The sequence below is a fragment of the Lithobates pipiens genome, unplaced genomic scaffold (genome assembly GCF_037356315.1).
Source record: "Lithobates pipiens isolate NorthernLeopardFrog02 unplaced genomic scaffold, aLitPip1_a1.2 Scaffold_30, whole genome shotgun sequence".
Lineage (NCBI taxonomy): Eukaryota > Metazoa > Chordata > Amphibia > Anura > Ranidae > Lithobates > Lithobates pipiens.
Window position 1 is genome coordinate 69,984,826 of NW_027507791.1, and position 17,015 is coordinate 70,001,840.

The 17,015-nt window shown below is 40.8% G+C and overlaps 1 protein-coding gene across 2 annotated transcripts in view; it reads left to right on the forward strand.

The window, feature by feature from the left end:
- The window catches only part of RTN1 (reticulon 1), a 279,807-nt gene extending 269,712 nt beyond the window's left edge, over nucleotides 1-10,095 (forward strand). For both annotated transcript variants that reach the window (XM_077464393.1, XM_077464394.1), the window contains 3 exons: nucleotides 6,381-6,427; nucleotides 7,086-7,144; nucleotides 9,081-10,095. In XM_077464393.1, coding sequence (XP_077320519.1) covers nucleotides 6,381-6,427; nucleotides 7,086-7,144; nucleotides 9,081-9,120 — 146 coding nt within the window. In that variant the 3' untranslated portion in view covers nucleotides 9,121-10,095. The remainder of the gene's footprint in view (nucleotides 1-6,380; nucleotides 6,428-7,085; nucleotides 7,145-9,080) is intronic.
- The last annotated feature ends 6,920 nt before the right edge of the window (nucleotides 10,096-17,015 follow it).

Here is a 17,015-nt window from a genome sequence, read left to right on the forward strand (position 1 = left end):
AATCAGCTACACAGGAAAATACAGAATTAAGGATGAGGTCAGGTATGTTCGGCTCCTAGTCCCACCATGGAAGCTGTCACTGCACACAACCAATCATAAGCAGCTGAGGCATTCCCTAGCCCGTAGCTATGTGTATATAAAGGGGTATGTACACATGCAGCTGCGGGACAGGGAATACCTCAGACGCTTATGTTTGGCGGTGTGCAGCAACAGCTACAATATTTTTAATAACTAAAGAGTTGTTACCAAATTCTGAAAACTGAGATTTTCACTGGAAAAGTGAATGAATACTCCGAATTCTGATTAGACACAACACAGCTGTTAGTTGAGCACAAATGTTGCTAATCCACTGGGAACTTTTGCTAATCACAGTAGCTGCTAAGGACAGAAATGCCATCTGCATAGATTTAATGGCTTTCACAAAGTGTTAGTGGGACCAGGCCACAGAGTGCTTTGCACAGTTTTACTGAATCCAAGTGACATGGTTCCTTGTGCCAAAGTGTCTGAATGAAAAACAGTTTGCCAAGCTTGTAGCAGCTGATCAGATTAGTGTTTACAAAATCCCACATGAAGAAATTAAATGAGCACCGGTAACGAGTTCCTATAGGCAACACAGACAGTTGTCCAATTATACATAATCCTTACACTTTTTATTTATAGGTAATTTATGTAGTCGTTGCTGTCTGCCTGCAACAGTGGTCATACATGTGATATATTATAGAAGTACACATTATTTGTGCTATTATAGTTTAACATATTAGTTCACAAAGTCAAAAGTTTTGGTTTCCATAAACCCATTGGAAAAAAAGTAGTCATGCTTGTTTGCTGTCTCCACCATACAATAAATATCAAACCACAACTTTCTTTTCAAGTAATACTTAAAGTGATTGTAAAGGGTGTTTTTATTTTTTGTTTTGTTTTTTTAAATAACAAACATGTCATACTTACTACCTCCACTGTGCAGCTCGTTTTGCACAGAGTGGCCCCGATCATCGTCTTCTGGGGTCCCCCAGCGGCTCTTTCAGCTCCTCCTTGCATCAGATAACCCCAAAGGAGAAGCATTTGTGTCCATAGATACGAATGCCGGACTCGGCCCCGCCCCCCCACGTCATTAGATTCGATTGACAGCAGCGGGAGCCAATGGCTGTGCTGCTAGCAATCTATTCAATCAAGAGCTGGGACCCCATGGAGAGAGAGACAGTGTGTCCCTGCCAAAGAGATGAAGGGGCTCAGGTAAGTAAAACTGGGGGGGGGGGGGGGGCTGGGGAGACGGTGACTAGCAGGTGTTTTTTCACCTTAATGCATAGAATCTCTTGGGTCCATATATCTCTTCTGGTCCAATAGAGCTTCTACTGTATATATACATACATAAAATTTGATTAAAGCGGTTGTATACCCTCAGAAAATAAAAACCCTGTAAGGCAAAGGCATAATGGGCTAGTACGCTAGTATACATGTCATCTTACAACACATTAATTCCCATTTTGATTATAGCATCAGTAATGTAGAGGATCCTGTTTCTTTTCTTCTTTTTATTTATATACCATCATTTGGTGCCCATACTCCTGGTTAAGAATCCCTAGCCTAGACCGACCTCATGGGAAGGAGTCCAGTTGCACTTGCAACTTTTGCTACAGTAGTGCTTGTACCCTGTCAAAGTCCATTCACACAGGGGCAACTTTGGATCCGACGTAAAGTCGCCCCAAGTCGCCTCAAGTCGTGCAACATGATAAAATGAATAAGAGCCGTCTTAATGTACACTACTGAAGTCACTCCAACTTCAGAAAAGGTTCCTGTACTACTTCAATCTGACTTCTAGGCAACTTGTATCCATTGATTTCAATGGAAGTTGCCTCGAAGTCCTATCCCCTGTCTTAACTGAAGCAACTTTCCAGGAAGTAATAATAGTTTTATAGGCAAACCCCTCCCTCCCACAGAGCTGATTAATATGTGATTGGCCACTGGCAAAGTCCCCTGTCCTGGAGGCAACTTCAAGTTGCCTTGTAAGTTGCCTCAAGTCGCGCTGTGATTCATACTCAAGTCGTGTCCAAGTTGCCTCCCAAAGTCTCGCTGGAAGTCGTGTTGCCCCTGTGTGAATGGACTCTCATTGTTTTGGAGGAAAAAATTAAGATAAACGCCTTTCAAAAAAATCCAAGGGTGAAATATATGCCTATACCAAATATGCACCCAGAGCACTCAATTCTAATTAATTATTTATACTCCAGATCATTAAAAAATATTCATAGTCCCAAGTCTCCTTTTAATGCAGTCTCCTTCAACTAAGGGATATTGCATAGCACAGAATGATTCAAAGAAAAATTATTCACAGTATACTAATAGGCTTACTACTTACTTTCTTGGTACTACTTCAATCAGCCAATAATTCAGCCTCCAGACTTATCTTCCTTACTGTTTAATGATCTCCCACCATCAGTCAATGCCTGCAATTTCTATTGCGTTTGGGATTAAGTTCAAATTTGTAGTCTTCACTTACAAGCTCTTCAGTATTGCTGAAACCCCCATATGTCTCATTTCTTGTCTTTTTCTATATTCCAATATTGTGCTCTTGGATCTGCCAATAATCCTCTCCTGTCATCATCTCTTGTTAGCACCTCCCACTCCCCAATCCAAGAGTTCTCCCACGCTGCACTTTCTCTCTGGAATGCTCTCACTCTTTTAGAACCTTTTCATTCCATATTTTTATTTTCAGTTACTCTCCTTGCACACTGACCATGCAAAGATCAGGATAGATTTTTTTAAAACTAAAATGGTTTGGGGGTTCCTTTGTATTTTTCTGTTCAATTAAAACAGTAAAGAAGGAAGTAGGAAAAAAGAATGATGGCAAATGTTTAGCCCACACAAGCACAAATGATGTACATAAAGTCTAATCACATAGAAAAGAATGTATAGTAGGACTTAGCAATCACAGAGTAGGGACCCATAACCTGCTTCCAAAGGGGAATAATATGGGATCCCACTAACCATCAGTTATGTGATTGAGAGGGCTGTCTCTAATATTGATTGAACCCATGGCAAACATTTTGTTGGGCCCCTCCTCCATGCAATTTTGCTCTCCGCCTGCTCTGAGAATAAAGCTCATACAATAAAGAGCAGCTAGACTCAAAATCATTTTGCGGAATCAGATCAGGCAGAGATTGCGATTGGTTGTCAGAGGTTACAGTGTATCATTACTGTTCACTGACTGGCTGCTAGAGGTTGGGCGGTACAGTGGTGTAGTGTTTAGCACTCTCGCCTAGCAGGAAAAAGGGTCGCTGGTTCGAATCCCAACCATGAAACTATCTGTCTGGAGTTTGCATGTTCTCCCTGTGCCTACGTGGGTTTCCTCCGGGTACTCCAGTTTCCTCCCACACTCCAAAGACATGCAGTTAGGTTAATTGGCTTCTGTCCAAAATTTGCCCTTAGTATATTAATGGGGACCTTGGATTGTGTGCTCCTTGAGGGTAGGGACCAATGTGAGTGTGCAATGTACAGGGATAGGGACAATTGTAAACACTCACTCAGGTTGAACTGGATGGACTGGTGTCTTTATTCAACCTTACTAACTATGTAACTATGTTACAGCACACATTATGGCTCACTAAGTATTTGCGGTTATAGCACATGACTTCTGCTTAGTGGTTGGTTGCTAGAGATTACTGTAAATCGGTACTGCTCATTGACTAGTTGCTAGAGGTTACTGGATATCCTTACCACTCACTATTTGGTTGCTAGAGGTTACTGCACATTATTGCTGCTCACTGATTGGTTGCTAGAGGTTACTGCATATCCTTACCGCTAAATGATTGGTTGCAAGTGGTTAGTGCACAACATTACTGCTCACTGATTGGTTGTTAAAGGTTATAGCAGATTATCTCCTCACTGCCTGCACACCATGGACTGGTGATGGTGCAGGCACCCATGAATAAACAGAAAACTCTTAGGACTCCTGGGATCAGTGGCAATGCTGGGGGGGTGATCAGTGGCAATGCTGGGGGGTTAATGAGATCAGTGGCAGTGGTGGGGGGATGGGATTAGTTAGGCGGCAGTACACTGGGGAAAATTCTGAATCATGTATAGCAAAGCTGGAAATCTTTGGCAGGTATATAGTGGGGGATCTTACATTGACCACTAATGTAATGGAGAATTTACAATGACCACCAGTGTGAGGGGGGATTTGCACTGATCACCATGTACCGGGGATTGTACCCCACCCACCAATATAAAGAGGGATTTCTACACTGACACCAATGTAATAGGAGCATTTACACCAACCACCAGTGTAAGGAGGAATATACAATGATCTTCATGTAAGGTGACACTGACCACCAATGTAAAGGGGGATTTACACTAACCACCAATGTAAGAGTAATTCTGCACTTACCATCAATGTAAAGGGAAATGTACACTGATCACCAATGTAATGAAGAATTTACACTGACAACCAATGTAATGGGAGATTTTACATCAACAACCAATAAAGGGGGGCTTCTACACTGGCCACCAATGTAAGGGGGGAATTACATTCACCGTCAATTTAAAGGGAGCTTCTACATGGACCACCAATGTAAGGGAGGATTTGAAACAGACCACGAATTCAAGTTTTGATTTTTTCTGCTGATTACCACTGTAAAGAGGAGTTTCTACATTGAATAGGAGCATTCACAGTAGGCACCAATGTAATGAGGGATGTAAGGGGGCCTTCACACTGGCCATTAGTGTGAATGAAAGGACTGGAGACCAAGCCCCAATGTAATGAGAAGATTTACACTGACCACCAATGTAACTGAGACATTTAGCCTGCGTTCACATTTGTGTTGGGAGCGCATGAAAAATCGATTTCCTGACACCACAGAAATGTGCTGCCCTTTAGCAAATACACAACAGTGCCAATAATTGTTAATGACATCCTAACACATCTGCTGAGATGTGTGTATTCACATGCACCAAAATTCATGGTGATGTGGCACCATGTTATTTTGAAAAATAACCTCCAATTTGCTTATCTTTGCAGAACAGGCTGATGTTAGGCCTAATGACTACAGTTGTAGGCAGGACTTTCAAGCATGCCCCTTTACCTCCCCAGTGGGCAGCATTCAGCAGAGGTTATGGTGGATATGACCTCAGGGGCATGATATACATATTAATGTCACCTCTATTTACATATCCACGAATCTGGTCCGTGGCTATTTACATATTAATGCCACCGATCAGGCTCTAATCATGTGCTTAAAAAAAACGAAAAAAACATTGAAATCCATGCATCTGGCACCCTGCATGGAGATTAGGGGACACGTGCATGGATCAGGGGGGCTGCGCTCCTGCGCCACCTATGAATCTGGCTACCCAAGATAAGGATGGCAAGTCCCAACTCTGCATAAGAGAGATCAGAGAACGTAAAAGGGGGAAATAATTGGCAGAAAAAAGGGCCTTAGGGGTAATGAAGTGTTCGTTTCAAATCGAAGTATTCCACGGTCGAGGAATGCAACAATGGGGGGAAATTAGAGCATACAATATATGGATTACTGTCGCGGGCAGAAGCATGATGTTCAGGGCTTTGGTTTTAGTTGGACTTAGTGAGAGTGTGATGGGGATTCAGAAGCATAGTGGACGGGTTGGTAAGTACTAATAAGCAGAAAATTGGTTAAGTTTGTAGGTGTATGGGGTTCCTTGTATTTTTTTTTTACAAGTTTTAAATTATTGATATTTTTTCTATATTTATAATTTTTTTGTTTTAAAAGCATATAAAGAATAACTAATGCCAGTTTTTTTTAGATTTGGATAGAGTGGTGAAGGAGGGTAGAGATATTCACTCTCTTTAACTGATGTGATCACCAATGTCACTGGGAAGGAAATTGAGGGTAAACTCAAAATCTTGAACCAGAACAGAAACAGCGAGGAATCTTCTAGTAAGGATACTTACTCCCATGACAACTGTTTATGGGGGGGATTTCTCATAAATTGGAAAGATACCTTTTCACTTCCTATTTAGTCTACAGGACTGTAAGTAAAGGTAAATACCTTGAAAGTAAATACCTCGAAAGAGACACACATGGCAAAAAATAAATAAAACTGACAATGTTTAAAACCTCCCCTACACTATCCAGAATGAAAAAAATGGCTTTAGCTATACTGTCATACAGGACAAAGGATTCCCTGCTCACTATGGGTTAGCTACAGCAGTAGCTGCCTGCCTTGATGCACCTCTTTGTCTAACAGAAAGTCTGAACAGAGCCTGTGTTCTAGGTGAATTGGGACCCTATTATTCATACCAATGAACATCCGATGAATGACAGATGGTCCCTTACCCCTGCATGAGAAATATTTTTTCACATTTAATCAGAATTTATACTTATGATGTTGTTTTGTCTTTTCGTTTTTAGCTGTGGTGTCAATGTTTTCTCTCCCAGCCGTTTATGACAAGTACCAGGTAAGAATGAATAATAAATGAAAAAAATCCACCAAAAGCTGATTAGACACCCGATGGCATATCCATTATGCAGAATAAACAATCAATGGATTCAGTTAAGTTCACCTTTGTTATAGCTTTGTGGTTGGAAGCAAAAACACAAACTACCGAATGGAAATCTCAGTACTGCGACCAGTAGAAACGCTAAAACTGTAGGTGTCTTAGCGTGTACTCTGAACCAGAGCCCTGATCATAGACAGCCCCGGCATGCGTTACAGCTTTGAGATGTGTTCCCACGAGAGTCTCTATCCAGAGCTGTGCAGGGACGTTTTTAAAGACCGGTACAATGATACTTGCCTCATGCACCCCCTCTGATATCGTAGATCACATGACCAAGTGCAAGGTACACAAAATTGTCAGCATGACCAATACTACTGCATTATGCAATTTTCAATTCTGTAGAAATGCTTGACACTAAACATTGGCTGGGGGGGTCCAGCATGTCAGGGGTTGCACTTGAGGGCCTCTATATCAGAAAGGTTCATTCATCACCATTGCTGTAAACAGTTCAAGAATCCAGCAGACCATTAAAACCACTGGGGCTCACCTAATGTTATCATATTTGAAATACTTGCTACAGTTTAAGTGCAAATAACCTAACTTTAATGTACTTTTCTAGGCACAGATTGACCAGTATTTGGGACTTGTGAGGACAAACATGAATATGATTGTGGCAAAGTAAGTTGATTTAAATAAAAAAAAAAATGCGACATAATTATGAGCTATGCATACTTTATTATGTGTGTTGATGATCTGTATGAAGAGATTTCTCCTCACTTCCTGCTGGAACATGAAATTAAGTAAAATCTCTTTAGAGATTACTGCAAAACATTTTTTAGCAAGAGGTGGAACCTTTGTTGGGTTATGATTACTAAATGTTTCCTCATTTCTTGTCCTGTTGTCACAGTGAGGTGAAATCTCCATAATGGAATCACAGACAAAAAAAATGTATTGGAAGTATTTACTTTTCGTTTACATTTGTATAGACTTGAAAAAAAGATATTGATGGAATTCATGCACATTTCCCCAAGTTTTCTCCTAATAAAGACTCTGCAAGTACAGAAATATACCTGCTGATCTACCATAAATGCATTCAGCTCTTAACCCATTTGAGCCGATGCCTCCTGGCCCTTTAAGGGGTTTAGGATGCGGAGAGGAGGGGCGGGGTTTAGGATCATGCGACCATTAGTCACCAGTAACTGTGTCAGGAGTGTGTAGGGCGCAAGCTCTCAGCACAGCTGTATTTACACTAATGAACGCAAATATGCAGCGGCTCGCCCTCAAGAGGCCATATATTTGCATGCAGCCAGTGGCAAGGGGTTAATTTCATGTTGTGGTCTGACAATAGACATATGCACACAGGGCTTTTGCTTTGCTATTCTGAACGCCCTCCTTCCTGGCTTGAGAAAAGCTACTTAAATAACTTGCTCCGCCCACGCAGGAACTGCATTCATTCAAACAGATCTGTGAATGAATGAACTACATGTCCTGTCTGCCATGGTAGTTAATTCTAAATGAACTTGAGCGCTCTTGTAGTGTATTGCACTTCAGTAACTGTCTGCGGGTACTGACAGACAGTTGTACTGAGCGCCTGCAGGAGCCTAGCTGTGCACACGTGATCTGCTGAACACAGATGCAATGCTTTGCAGGCAGGGCAGCCATCAGAAATGTTTGGGCCCTTTACAGAGCTTTAGGCCTGGCCCCCCAGCCTGACCACCAACATTTCCCAGGGCCAGGCCACTGCCTGTCCCACCAAACTATAATCTGCTTGCTCAGTGGAGAGATCCTCCGCTGAGCAAGCAGATCCACTGACAGGTGAGCCCCATATGAAAGGGGCCTAAGAGATTATATTTTGTACAAATAATATGAAGCCTGCCACCACTACATGTCACCTCTTCCTCATTTGCATGCAATTTCGCAGTGAAATGAGCATGTAAAGGAGAGGAGGTGTAACCCTACCTTCCTTCAGATGGCCATTGCCTTCCAATCCAGCAAAGAGATGACCAAATCCAGCATAGACATCCCCATATATCCAGTAAAGAGAAAGCCAGCTCAATCCAGCAAAGAGACGTCCCAATCCAACAAAGAGACAGCCCAGTATAGCAAAGAGACAGCCCAAAAACAGCTCAGCTCACAGGTATAGAAATTGTGCAGCAGCAATGTAGCACCTACACATTCAATGGGCAGGCTGATCCATGACATCTCCCCACTTCCGCTTCACTGCCACCATCCCCTCGAACCAAGCTCCGATCCCAATACAAGATGCGGCCCTTCCCTCAGTTTGACTGAACCACGCTCCACACCCACACGCTGCTTCTGGCCAAACAAAGGAAGCTGTAGCGGAGTGGGCAGCTTGAGATTCTTGAGCGCCGGGCCCCTCAGGATGCCCGGGACCCCTATGTTTTTATCAGCTGTCGTCATCCCCTCTCCCACCCCCCCCCCCCCCCCCTGTCTGCAGGCTCCTAAGAAAAATAAAAATGCATATTTTTAACTTGCAAAGAAAATGTGCATCTATTTTTTTTTTCTTTTTTAAGTGAACTTAGTCTTTAAAGAAAAATGTTGTGATGATGAACTTGTACTTGAAATGCCAACTGTACTTTTTGTCTGTTTTCAGGATCCAAGCCAAAATTCCAGGTGCCAAACAGAAGGAGTAAATAAACCTTCAAGTCAATTCAACTCGTGGTAAATTGTGTGGAGTCTAACGTGGAAACAGCTGTGTTCCTACACTTTACTTACAGATCTATTGCACCATTCTCTTTTCAACACACCGTGTTCCTTGAAACATCCAAAAAAAGAAAAAAAACTTCAAGAAGCAGCTCTTCCAAAGCTACTTCTCTGCTCTTAGAATACTTGCAATCAGCCGTGTCAAGCACTACAGTATAGTGAAGAGATACAAAAAGTGTACTAGATGTGTTTCTTTTATGTGTTGCTTAAAAGTGCATGATGTTGAAAGCCTAAGTATTTTTTATTTTCTAATTTATTATAATTTTTTAGTGTTTTTTCTGCTATTCTTGGCAGCGCTTCTATAACTTAATGTGACGTGCGGCTAGGGCTTTATGCTTAGGGCACTGATGCAATAGTACTGACTTGCTTCATTGTCTCTGGGCTTGCTGGTTGGAGTTCTTTCGATGATATAAATATATATATAAATATACGTAGAACTGTAGACTAATGTTTTGTGTTTTCCAGCACAAGTGAAATCCGTGTGCGGTACTTCTCTCCGTTTTTGTATGAAATAAATTCGCAGTACTCCTGTTGTAAGGGATCGGGGGGGAAACAAATTACAGATTTACATGTATGGTATCTAGACCAGTTCAGCTTGTTCAGTTTATTAATTACGATTTGTATTTCATTCTCTGTAGTTCCTAGAGAACTTATGGACTCTGATTATTTGCACTTATGATGTACTTGACACTGAATGCATAAATAAAACGTCACTAAATGTATAAGGTTCTTTTGTTGAGCTTGTACAAATCTCTATCCAACCACTTCACCACAGTGTCTGATTGTTCTGATGACAAATGTGACCATGAAAACCAGTTAATTATTGCACAGAAACCTAAGCACTGTATCTATCTGCTGGTTTCCTAAGCTAAATACAAATGGGAATAAACTCTGATTCTTGCCAAGGTTTTGTGTTTTCTATTTACTACCTCTCCAGGAGTGACAGGACCCAAAGGACAAAGGGGTCCTATCAGGGAACGAAAGGAAGGGGCAAGGACCAAACAACTCAGTGTGGATATAAATGGGGGCCTGTTACTAAAAGGTACAAACATTGATCCTGGTTTCACTGCCTTGCCTTGTATGCCACGAACTTGAAAAAAGCATGCAGCTAGTGATGTATGATGAGCGGTACTGCATAATTGTTCTGGGTCGATGATTTTATGTCTAGTATCTTCTGTGCAGGCTTCTGTTGTCGGCTGGGAACAATCCATTGGATGAGTAGTGGTGGCCATACATGCTTTGATAAATGATCAGTTTCTCTTCTGATCTCTTCAGATAGGAATAATCAGTTTATAGTTGACAACCCATTCGATTGGTATGCCACACATAGAGAAGTGGATTCCGATTGATAGTTCTGATATATTTGTAAAGTACGATCATACATTATTGATCACATCTCTGTTTTACCATGTAATCTATACTCTGACTGAAATACAATTGTATTCAAGAACAAAATATCTCAGTGCTCCCAACAGATGCAGAACAATCAATACATTTCGGCCCTGGCTGATCAAATCTGTTTGGTTAAATCTGCTCTAAAACAAGACTAAAAAGTAAAAAAAATGAGTTATGCCGCGTACACACGATCGGATTTTCCGGCGGACCAGAGTCCGTTGGACAATTCGATCGTGTGTGGGCTCCAGCTGACTTTTTCTTCCCAAAAGTCTGGCGTACCTAGAAATAAGACTGGCTTCAAATTTGTCCACCGGACTCGGCTTTTAGCGGACAATCCGTTCGTCTGTGTGCTAGTCCGATGGACTAAAACCGACTCTAGGGCAGCTATTGGCTACTGGCTACGAACTTCCTTATTCTACGTCATTATGTTCGAATCCGATTGGACTTTTGGAGTGATCATGTGTGGCCAAGTCCGTTCGTTTGAAAGTCCGGCGGACCTCAGTTGCAAAGTCCGTCGGATTGTCCGCCGGACCAAGTCCGTCAAAAAGTCCGGTCGTGTGTACGCGGCATTACTTTCAGCTGATTCCACAACTTCTTTTGATTTAAGTGTTCTGAATTACTGACCTAGGACAAGTAATCAGATAAGGCCTTCTGACTCTTTTTTTTTTTTTTTTTTCAATGAAGAGTTTTTAACTTTTACAAAACACGTACAAAAAAAGTACATATAAATCGGCAGGTATAAGAAGGCTTACACCAGCTATATGTTATAGTAACACTGCACAAGAAATCCGTACGGAGCAGACAAAACAGGTATATCATGTAATATCTGCTTCAAGTAGCTGTAGGAACAAGTGTAGAAGACCTCAACTGGTCACAAAAACATAAGACATTGTAATGCTAACTAAAATAAGTAACAATGTAACTGAACAACATCCCATCTGCAATTACAAATACAAAAGTATCAGTTATACGAAGCTGTTGTAGCATATCATAGTCCATACAACATATCTTGCATGCTAAGACACTATGGGGGTTATTTACGAAAGGCAAATCCACTTTGCACTGCAAGTGCACATGGTAGTGCAGTCACTCTAAATCTAAGGGGTAGATCTGAAATGAGTGGAAGCTCCGCTGATTTTATCATCCAATCATGTGCGAGCTAAAACGCTGTTTTTTATTTTCCTTGCATGTCCCCCTCGGATCTATAGCGACTGCACTTCCAAGTGCACTTGCAGTGCAAAGTGGAATTGCCTTTAGTAAATAACCCCCTATATTACCAACAGGTATACTTTGTCCATCACTATCTGGATTAGCACTGCAATAACCTAAGTGAGAGAAGGGCTAAGGCCAGCACTGCCAACCATGGCTCCCATTATTTGAAAAATGTATTTGGAGTATACCTGCCCTGAAAAATTGGTTGTTCTTTTAATAGGGTAGTGTTAAATTGTAGTCTCCAATTTTCAAATGTGGAAGGCTACGAAACAACTACTTCATAGCAATGGTGTTATGACCAATGAACAGTAGCCTCAATAATGGTGTTCTAATTTCAGGCAGGAATTGTTCTTCGTCTATATCTCCTAAGCAGATCTCTGGGTTAAACTCTTGTGTTCGGTACACTCTGCTAATTGTGTCCAAAAGCTCCCGCCAATAGCAAAGCCTTCTGACTTTTAGCTGAATTTTTTGATCTACATATTTGTTTTCGGTTTGTGACTCCAATTAATGAAGCCAATGGTTTCATGTTTTTGTTAAAAATACAGTATAATGAAAAGGTGATTAGCAAATATGTACCAAACATCAGTTGAGAGGCTTTTTGGGAGCAACATGAAGCCATATTCAAGGACCAATGAGAACTACTGCCCTTTATAAAGGAGTAAAGAAATGATCAAACGTATACAGTATATAAGCATACAGGCCTTCTGAAAATGTTGGTAATAAAAAAAGTAAAAATTAATATATACTGTACAGTGTATGTATGTGTGTGTGTATATATATATATATATATATATATATATATATATATATATATATATATATATATATATATATATATATATATATGTGTGTGTGTGTGTATATATATATATATATAATATATAATTAGTGTGCAGTACCTTTTAGACAGGTGTGAAATGCTGTCAATAAGGAATGCGTTCAGAAATAGAAGTGTTAATTGTTTAATTTTATCAATTAAAATGGAAAGTAAATGAACAGAAGAGATATCCAAATCAAATGAACTCAATATTTGGTGTGACCACCCTATGCCTTTAAAACGGCATCAATTCTTCTAGGTGCACTTGCAGACAGTTTTTAAAGGAATTCGGCAGGTAGATTGTTCCAAACACCCTGCAGAACCAACCACACATCTTATGTATATGTAGGCTGTCTCAAATCCTTCTGTCTCTGTGTAATCCCAGACAGACTTGATTATGTTGAGATCAGGGCTCTTTGGGGGACATGGAAACAAGACTATTGGATGTGAGCTTGTTGGCTGAAAGTCCGACCGTGTGTATGCTCCATCGAATATTTGTTGTTGGACTTTTCACCAACAAATGTTGGCTAGAAGGTTCTCAAAATTTCCACCAACAAAACTTTATTGTCACAATTTCCGATCATGTGTACACAAGTCCAATGCACAGAAGTTCACGCATGCTCAGAATCAAGCAGAAGGAGCCTCATTGAACTTCATATTTTTCAGCTCGTCGTACATCTTTTATGTCACCGCGTTCCCATGTTCGTAATTGTTGGCCAACATTTGTGTGACTGTGTGTATGCAAGACAAGTTTGAGCCAAATTCCTTCGAACAAAAATCCATGTTTTTTTTGGGCAGAAAAACATAGGAACTGGGGTGCAGAAAAATAGCAGCAGGTGCTCTGGACCGATGAGTCCAAATTTGAAATATTTGTCTGTAGCAGGCAGTTTGCCGAAGGTACAAAACGAAATGTCTTCTGGCAACAGTGAAGCATGCTGGAGATTCCTAGAAAGGTTTTGGGCTGCATTTCTGCAAATGAAGTTAGAGATTTGATCAGGATCAATGGTGTTCTCAATGCTGAGAAATACAGCAGATATTTATCCATCATGCCATACCATCAAGGAGGTGTGTGATTAGCCCCAAATCTATTCTGCAGCAGGACAATGACCCTAAACATACAGCCAATGTCCTTAAGAACTATCTACAGCATAAAGAAGAAAAAGGAGTCCTGGAAGTGATGGTTTGGCCCCCACAGAGCCCTGATCTCAACATCTCGAATCAGTCTGAAAATAGATGAAAAGACAGAAGGATTTGAGGCTGATTACATCCACAGGAGATCTGGAAGATCTGTGGTTAGTTCTCCAAGATGTTTTGAACAACCTACCTGCCAAGTTCCTTCAGAAACTATGTACAAATGTACCTAGAAGAATTGATGCTATTTTACAGCATTCTTTCACACCTGCCTAAAACTTTTGGACAGTGTTGTAAATTGATAGTAATAAAGTAGAACTATATTATAAATATTAAAACCAATCTTAAGCTGGCCATACTCTGATCGAAAATTGGCTGGTCCAGCAGAGAAAATTATGGGAACAGAATTTTAGTCCTATATATTCTTTTACATTTACCTGCTGTAGTGGTGCCACAAGTATTCATTCAATTATACATTTTTCTGCCCAGGCAAAACAAGTTTAATTTTCCTGGCAAGAGCACAATAGTATCTTGTGTTTACAGACAGCTGTTTTGTTTCTGCCTTTGGGAAATGTTCTTTAACTAAAATTACAAAACAATTATTTTTTTCAGTTTCTTCTTTGTCCTGCCAAATTCTATTTAAAATGAGAATGGTAGGACATGTGGCGGTTAGACTAAAAAGTATAAATTAATCAATACAAGACTGTAGGGCTGCCCTTGTAAAAGTGATAGTGACATCATCACTGTGCTGCACATAGCCTGTGCAGGCAGCAGAGCTATGGGAGGGGCCCAGCAGGCCCCACCCACTACAGGCTACCTGCAGAAAACTACAGGAGGGGGCGGAGACAGGACCAATCACCGTGCACAAGGAGAGAAAGCAGCAGTGACCAGTCTTTATTACAGGAATATCTGGCACAGAGGCAACGTTTCACACTGGATTAATGGACAGATCTGGAGGAAATACACAAAGCACTTCAAGACTCTGGTAGAAATACACATGCCTCTTGTATTTAGACAATATTTGCTTATCTGGGAGTTCAGCTTTCAAGTTTTGGATGAAATGGGGAAACGTTAGAACATCTGTCAGGTTTTACTGCTGTCTGACGTTCCATCACTTTCTGCTATGGGGACAACTTTTTACCAGACTGGAAGTTAGGGAAGACAGACAACAATAAAAAGCAGACAGAGCATCCCCCTACATAACTTAAAAACATTTCTTTTTTTACTTCTGTCTGTGTTGGTGTTAGAGATATGTACCCCCACTTCCTATCCTGTGAGCATTGGAGGCATTTACTAAAACTGGAGAGTGCAAAATCTGGTGCATCTCTGCATAGAAACCAGTCAGCTTCTAGGTTTTCTGTCAAAGCTTAATTGAAGAAGCAGAAGCTGATTGGCTACCATTCACAGATGCACCAGATACTGAGTGTACCAGTTCTAGTAAATCTACCCCATTCTCTTTACCAAACAAGAAGTGAGAGAATCTCTAAATAAAGCCTCTAACGAGAATACAATCTCACATGAGTTCTAAACCATCTGCAATCTTTGCAAAACTAAATTTAAAATAAGTTTACGGATAGATTATATGAAGGTGAGCCTCATTTACTGGACAGGCTTGCTGGTGGAGGATAGTGTTCTGGTTTGTAGACTTAGCCCCTGTACACACGGTCAGAGATTTCCACAACCAAATCCGTCGGATTTTGCCCGTCGGATTTTGTCCGTCGGATCTTGTCCGAAACTGTTGCATACACACGGTTGGACAAATTTGGCAAAAAATCCGATCTTTCAGAACGTGATGACGTAATTTCGTTACGATGGGACTACATTCAGGCTAGTAGCCAATAGCTTGGATGTAGGAATTTGATCTGAGCATGCGTGGCACTTGGTCCGATCAAAATTCTCTACACATGATCGGAGTATTTCCGATCGGCCCAGTTGGTCGGGAAATATTTCCAACATGTTGGAAAATTGGGTCCGACGGATATTCCGACGGAATCAGTCTGATGCATACCACACACAGTCGAATTATCTGACGACACGGTCCGATAGGACACATTCCGATGGATTCTCCGACCGTGTGTACAAGGGCTTACAGTCTAGTGACAACATCAGGAGGTGAGAGCAACCCTGATGGCTAATGGAGGCCCGGGTAAGGTACTGGTGTCCTGGTTACCCTTGTTAAAAGCTATAGCAGGCCTGGCAACCTGGTGAGTTTGCAGTAAATAAGTGTTACCCTTGCCGCCTTGAAGGCTACAGGAGGAATCCAAAAAGAATTGAGACTTGAGAGAAAGAAAACCAAGGGGAATGGGGTCCTTGGACCAACTCATCTTGGGAAGCATAACTCAAAATTAAAGACTAATGCTTCAGTTTGAGAGCTGGTGAAGGCCTGACAAACCTGTACTGGGGAAAAATATGTTTCCAGAAACCAAAGCATAGTAAAAACAGGTCAGGACAATTTTACAACATCAACATTACCATGGTCTGTAACTCAAGCCATGTAACGTGCTTGATCTGAGATGGCTGGGAGCATGTAGAAAGCTGAAAGAAATTATTAAATTAAAGTACGGTATTTAAAATCTACAGCCATTAGATGGAAAGGTGAGGGCATAATGAAATCAAGATAATTCCATAATACTGCACATAATAAAGAAAATGGTATTATAATACATATGAACTATAAAACATCATTGATTACTTTCTGCTCAGTCAATTCGAGTATGAGCAAAAAGCCCCATTAGAAGATGAAGACAAGATCAAGGATGAATTATATGAGAAACTTGAAAGACATCTATCAACATTTCTAAAAATGGAAAATAGTAATGAAAAGCAATGCCTGGATGGAAAGCAGTATATACAGACTGCAGGGAGACACAATTAAAAACGTGTCTGCAGTTTTGGATAAAACATTAAACTAGACCCTTGGCCGAGTTTTATCACTGACTTCAGCTCGCTGGATGGATTCACCCTCTTGTTTGGCCCTGGGGACTATTTTAATGCCAAAAAACCTGATCAGAAATCTTAATCTAAAATGTATGAGTAGTCTCAGAAACTGGAGATGAGGGCAAATCTTCAAACTGGTGTAGCACTCTCCTAGCTAGGTTGGTAGTAGTATTGAGGCAAATGTATTATTTGGCTTCTGGGTAGCCACTGGAGTGAAGTTTGATTGCTTTTAGCTGTTCTGTGTTTTGATAAAAAGAAAAATTTGAATTGTGCTAAACCTGTGACTATAAGCAGGAATAAATCATAAATATACCATATAAATGTGCAAACCAT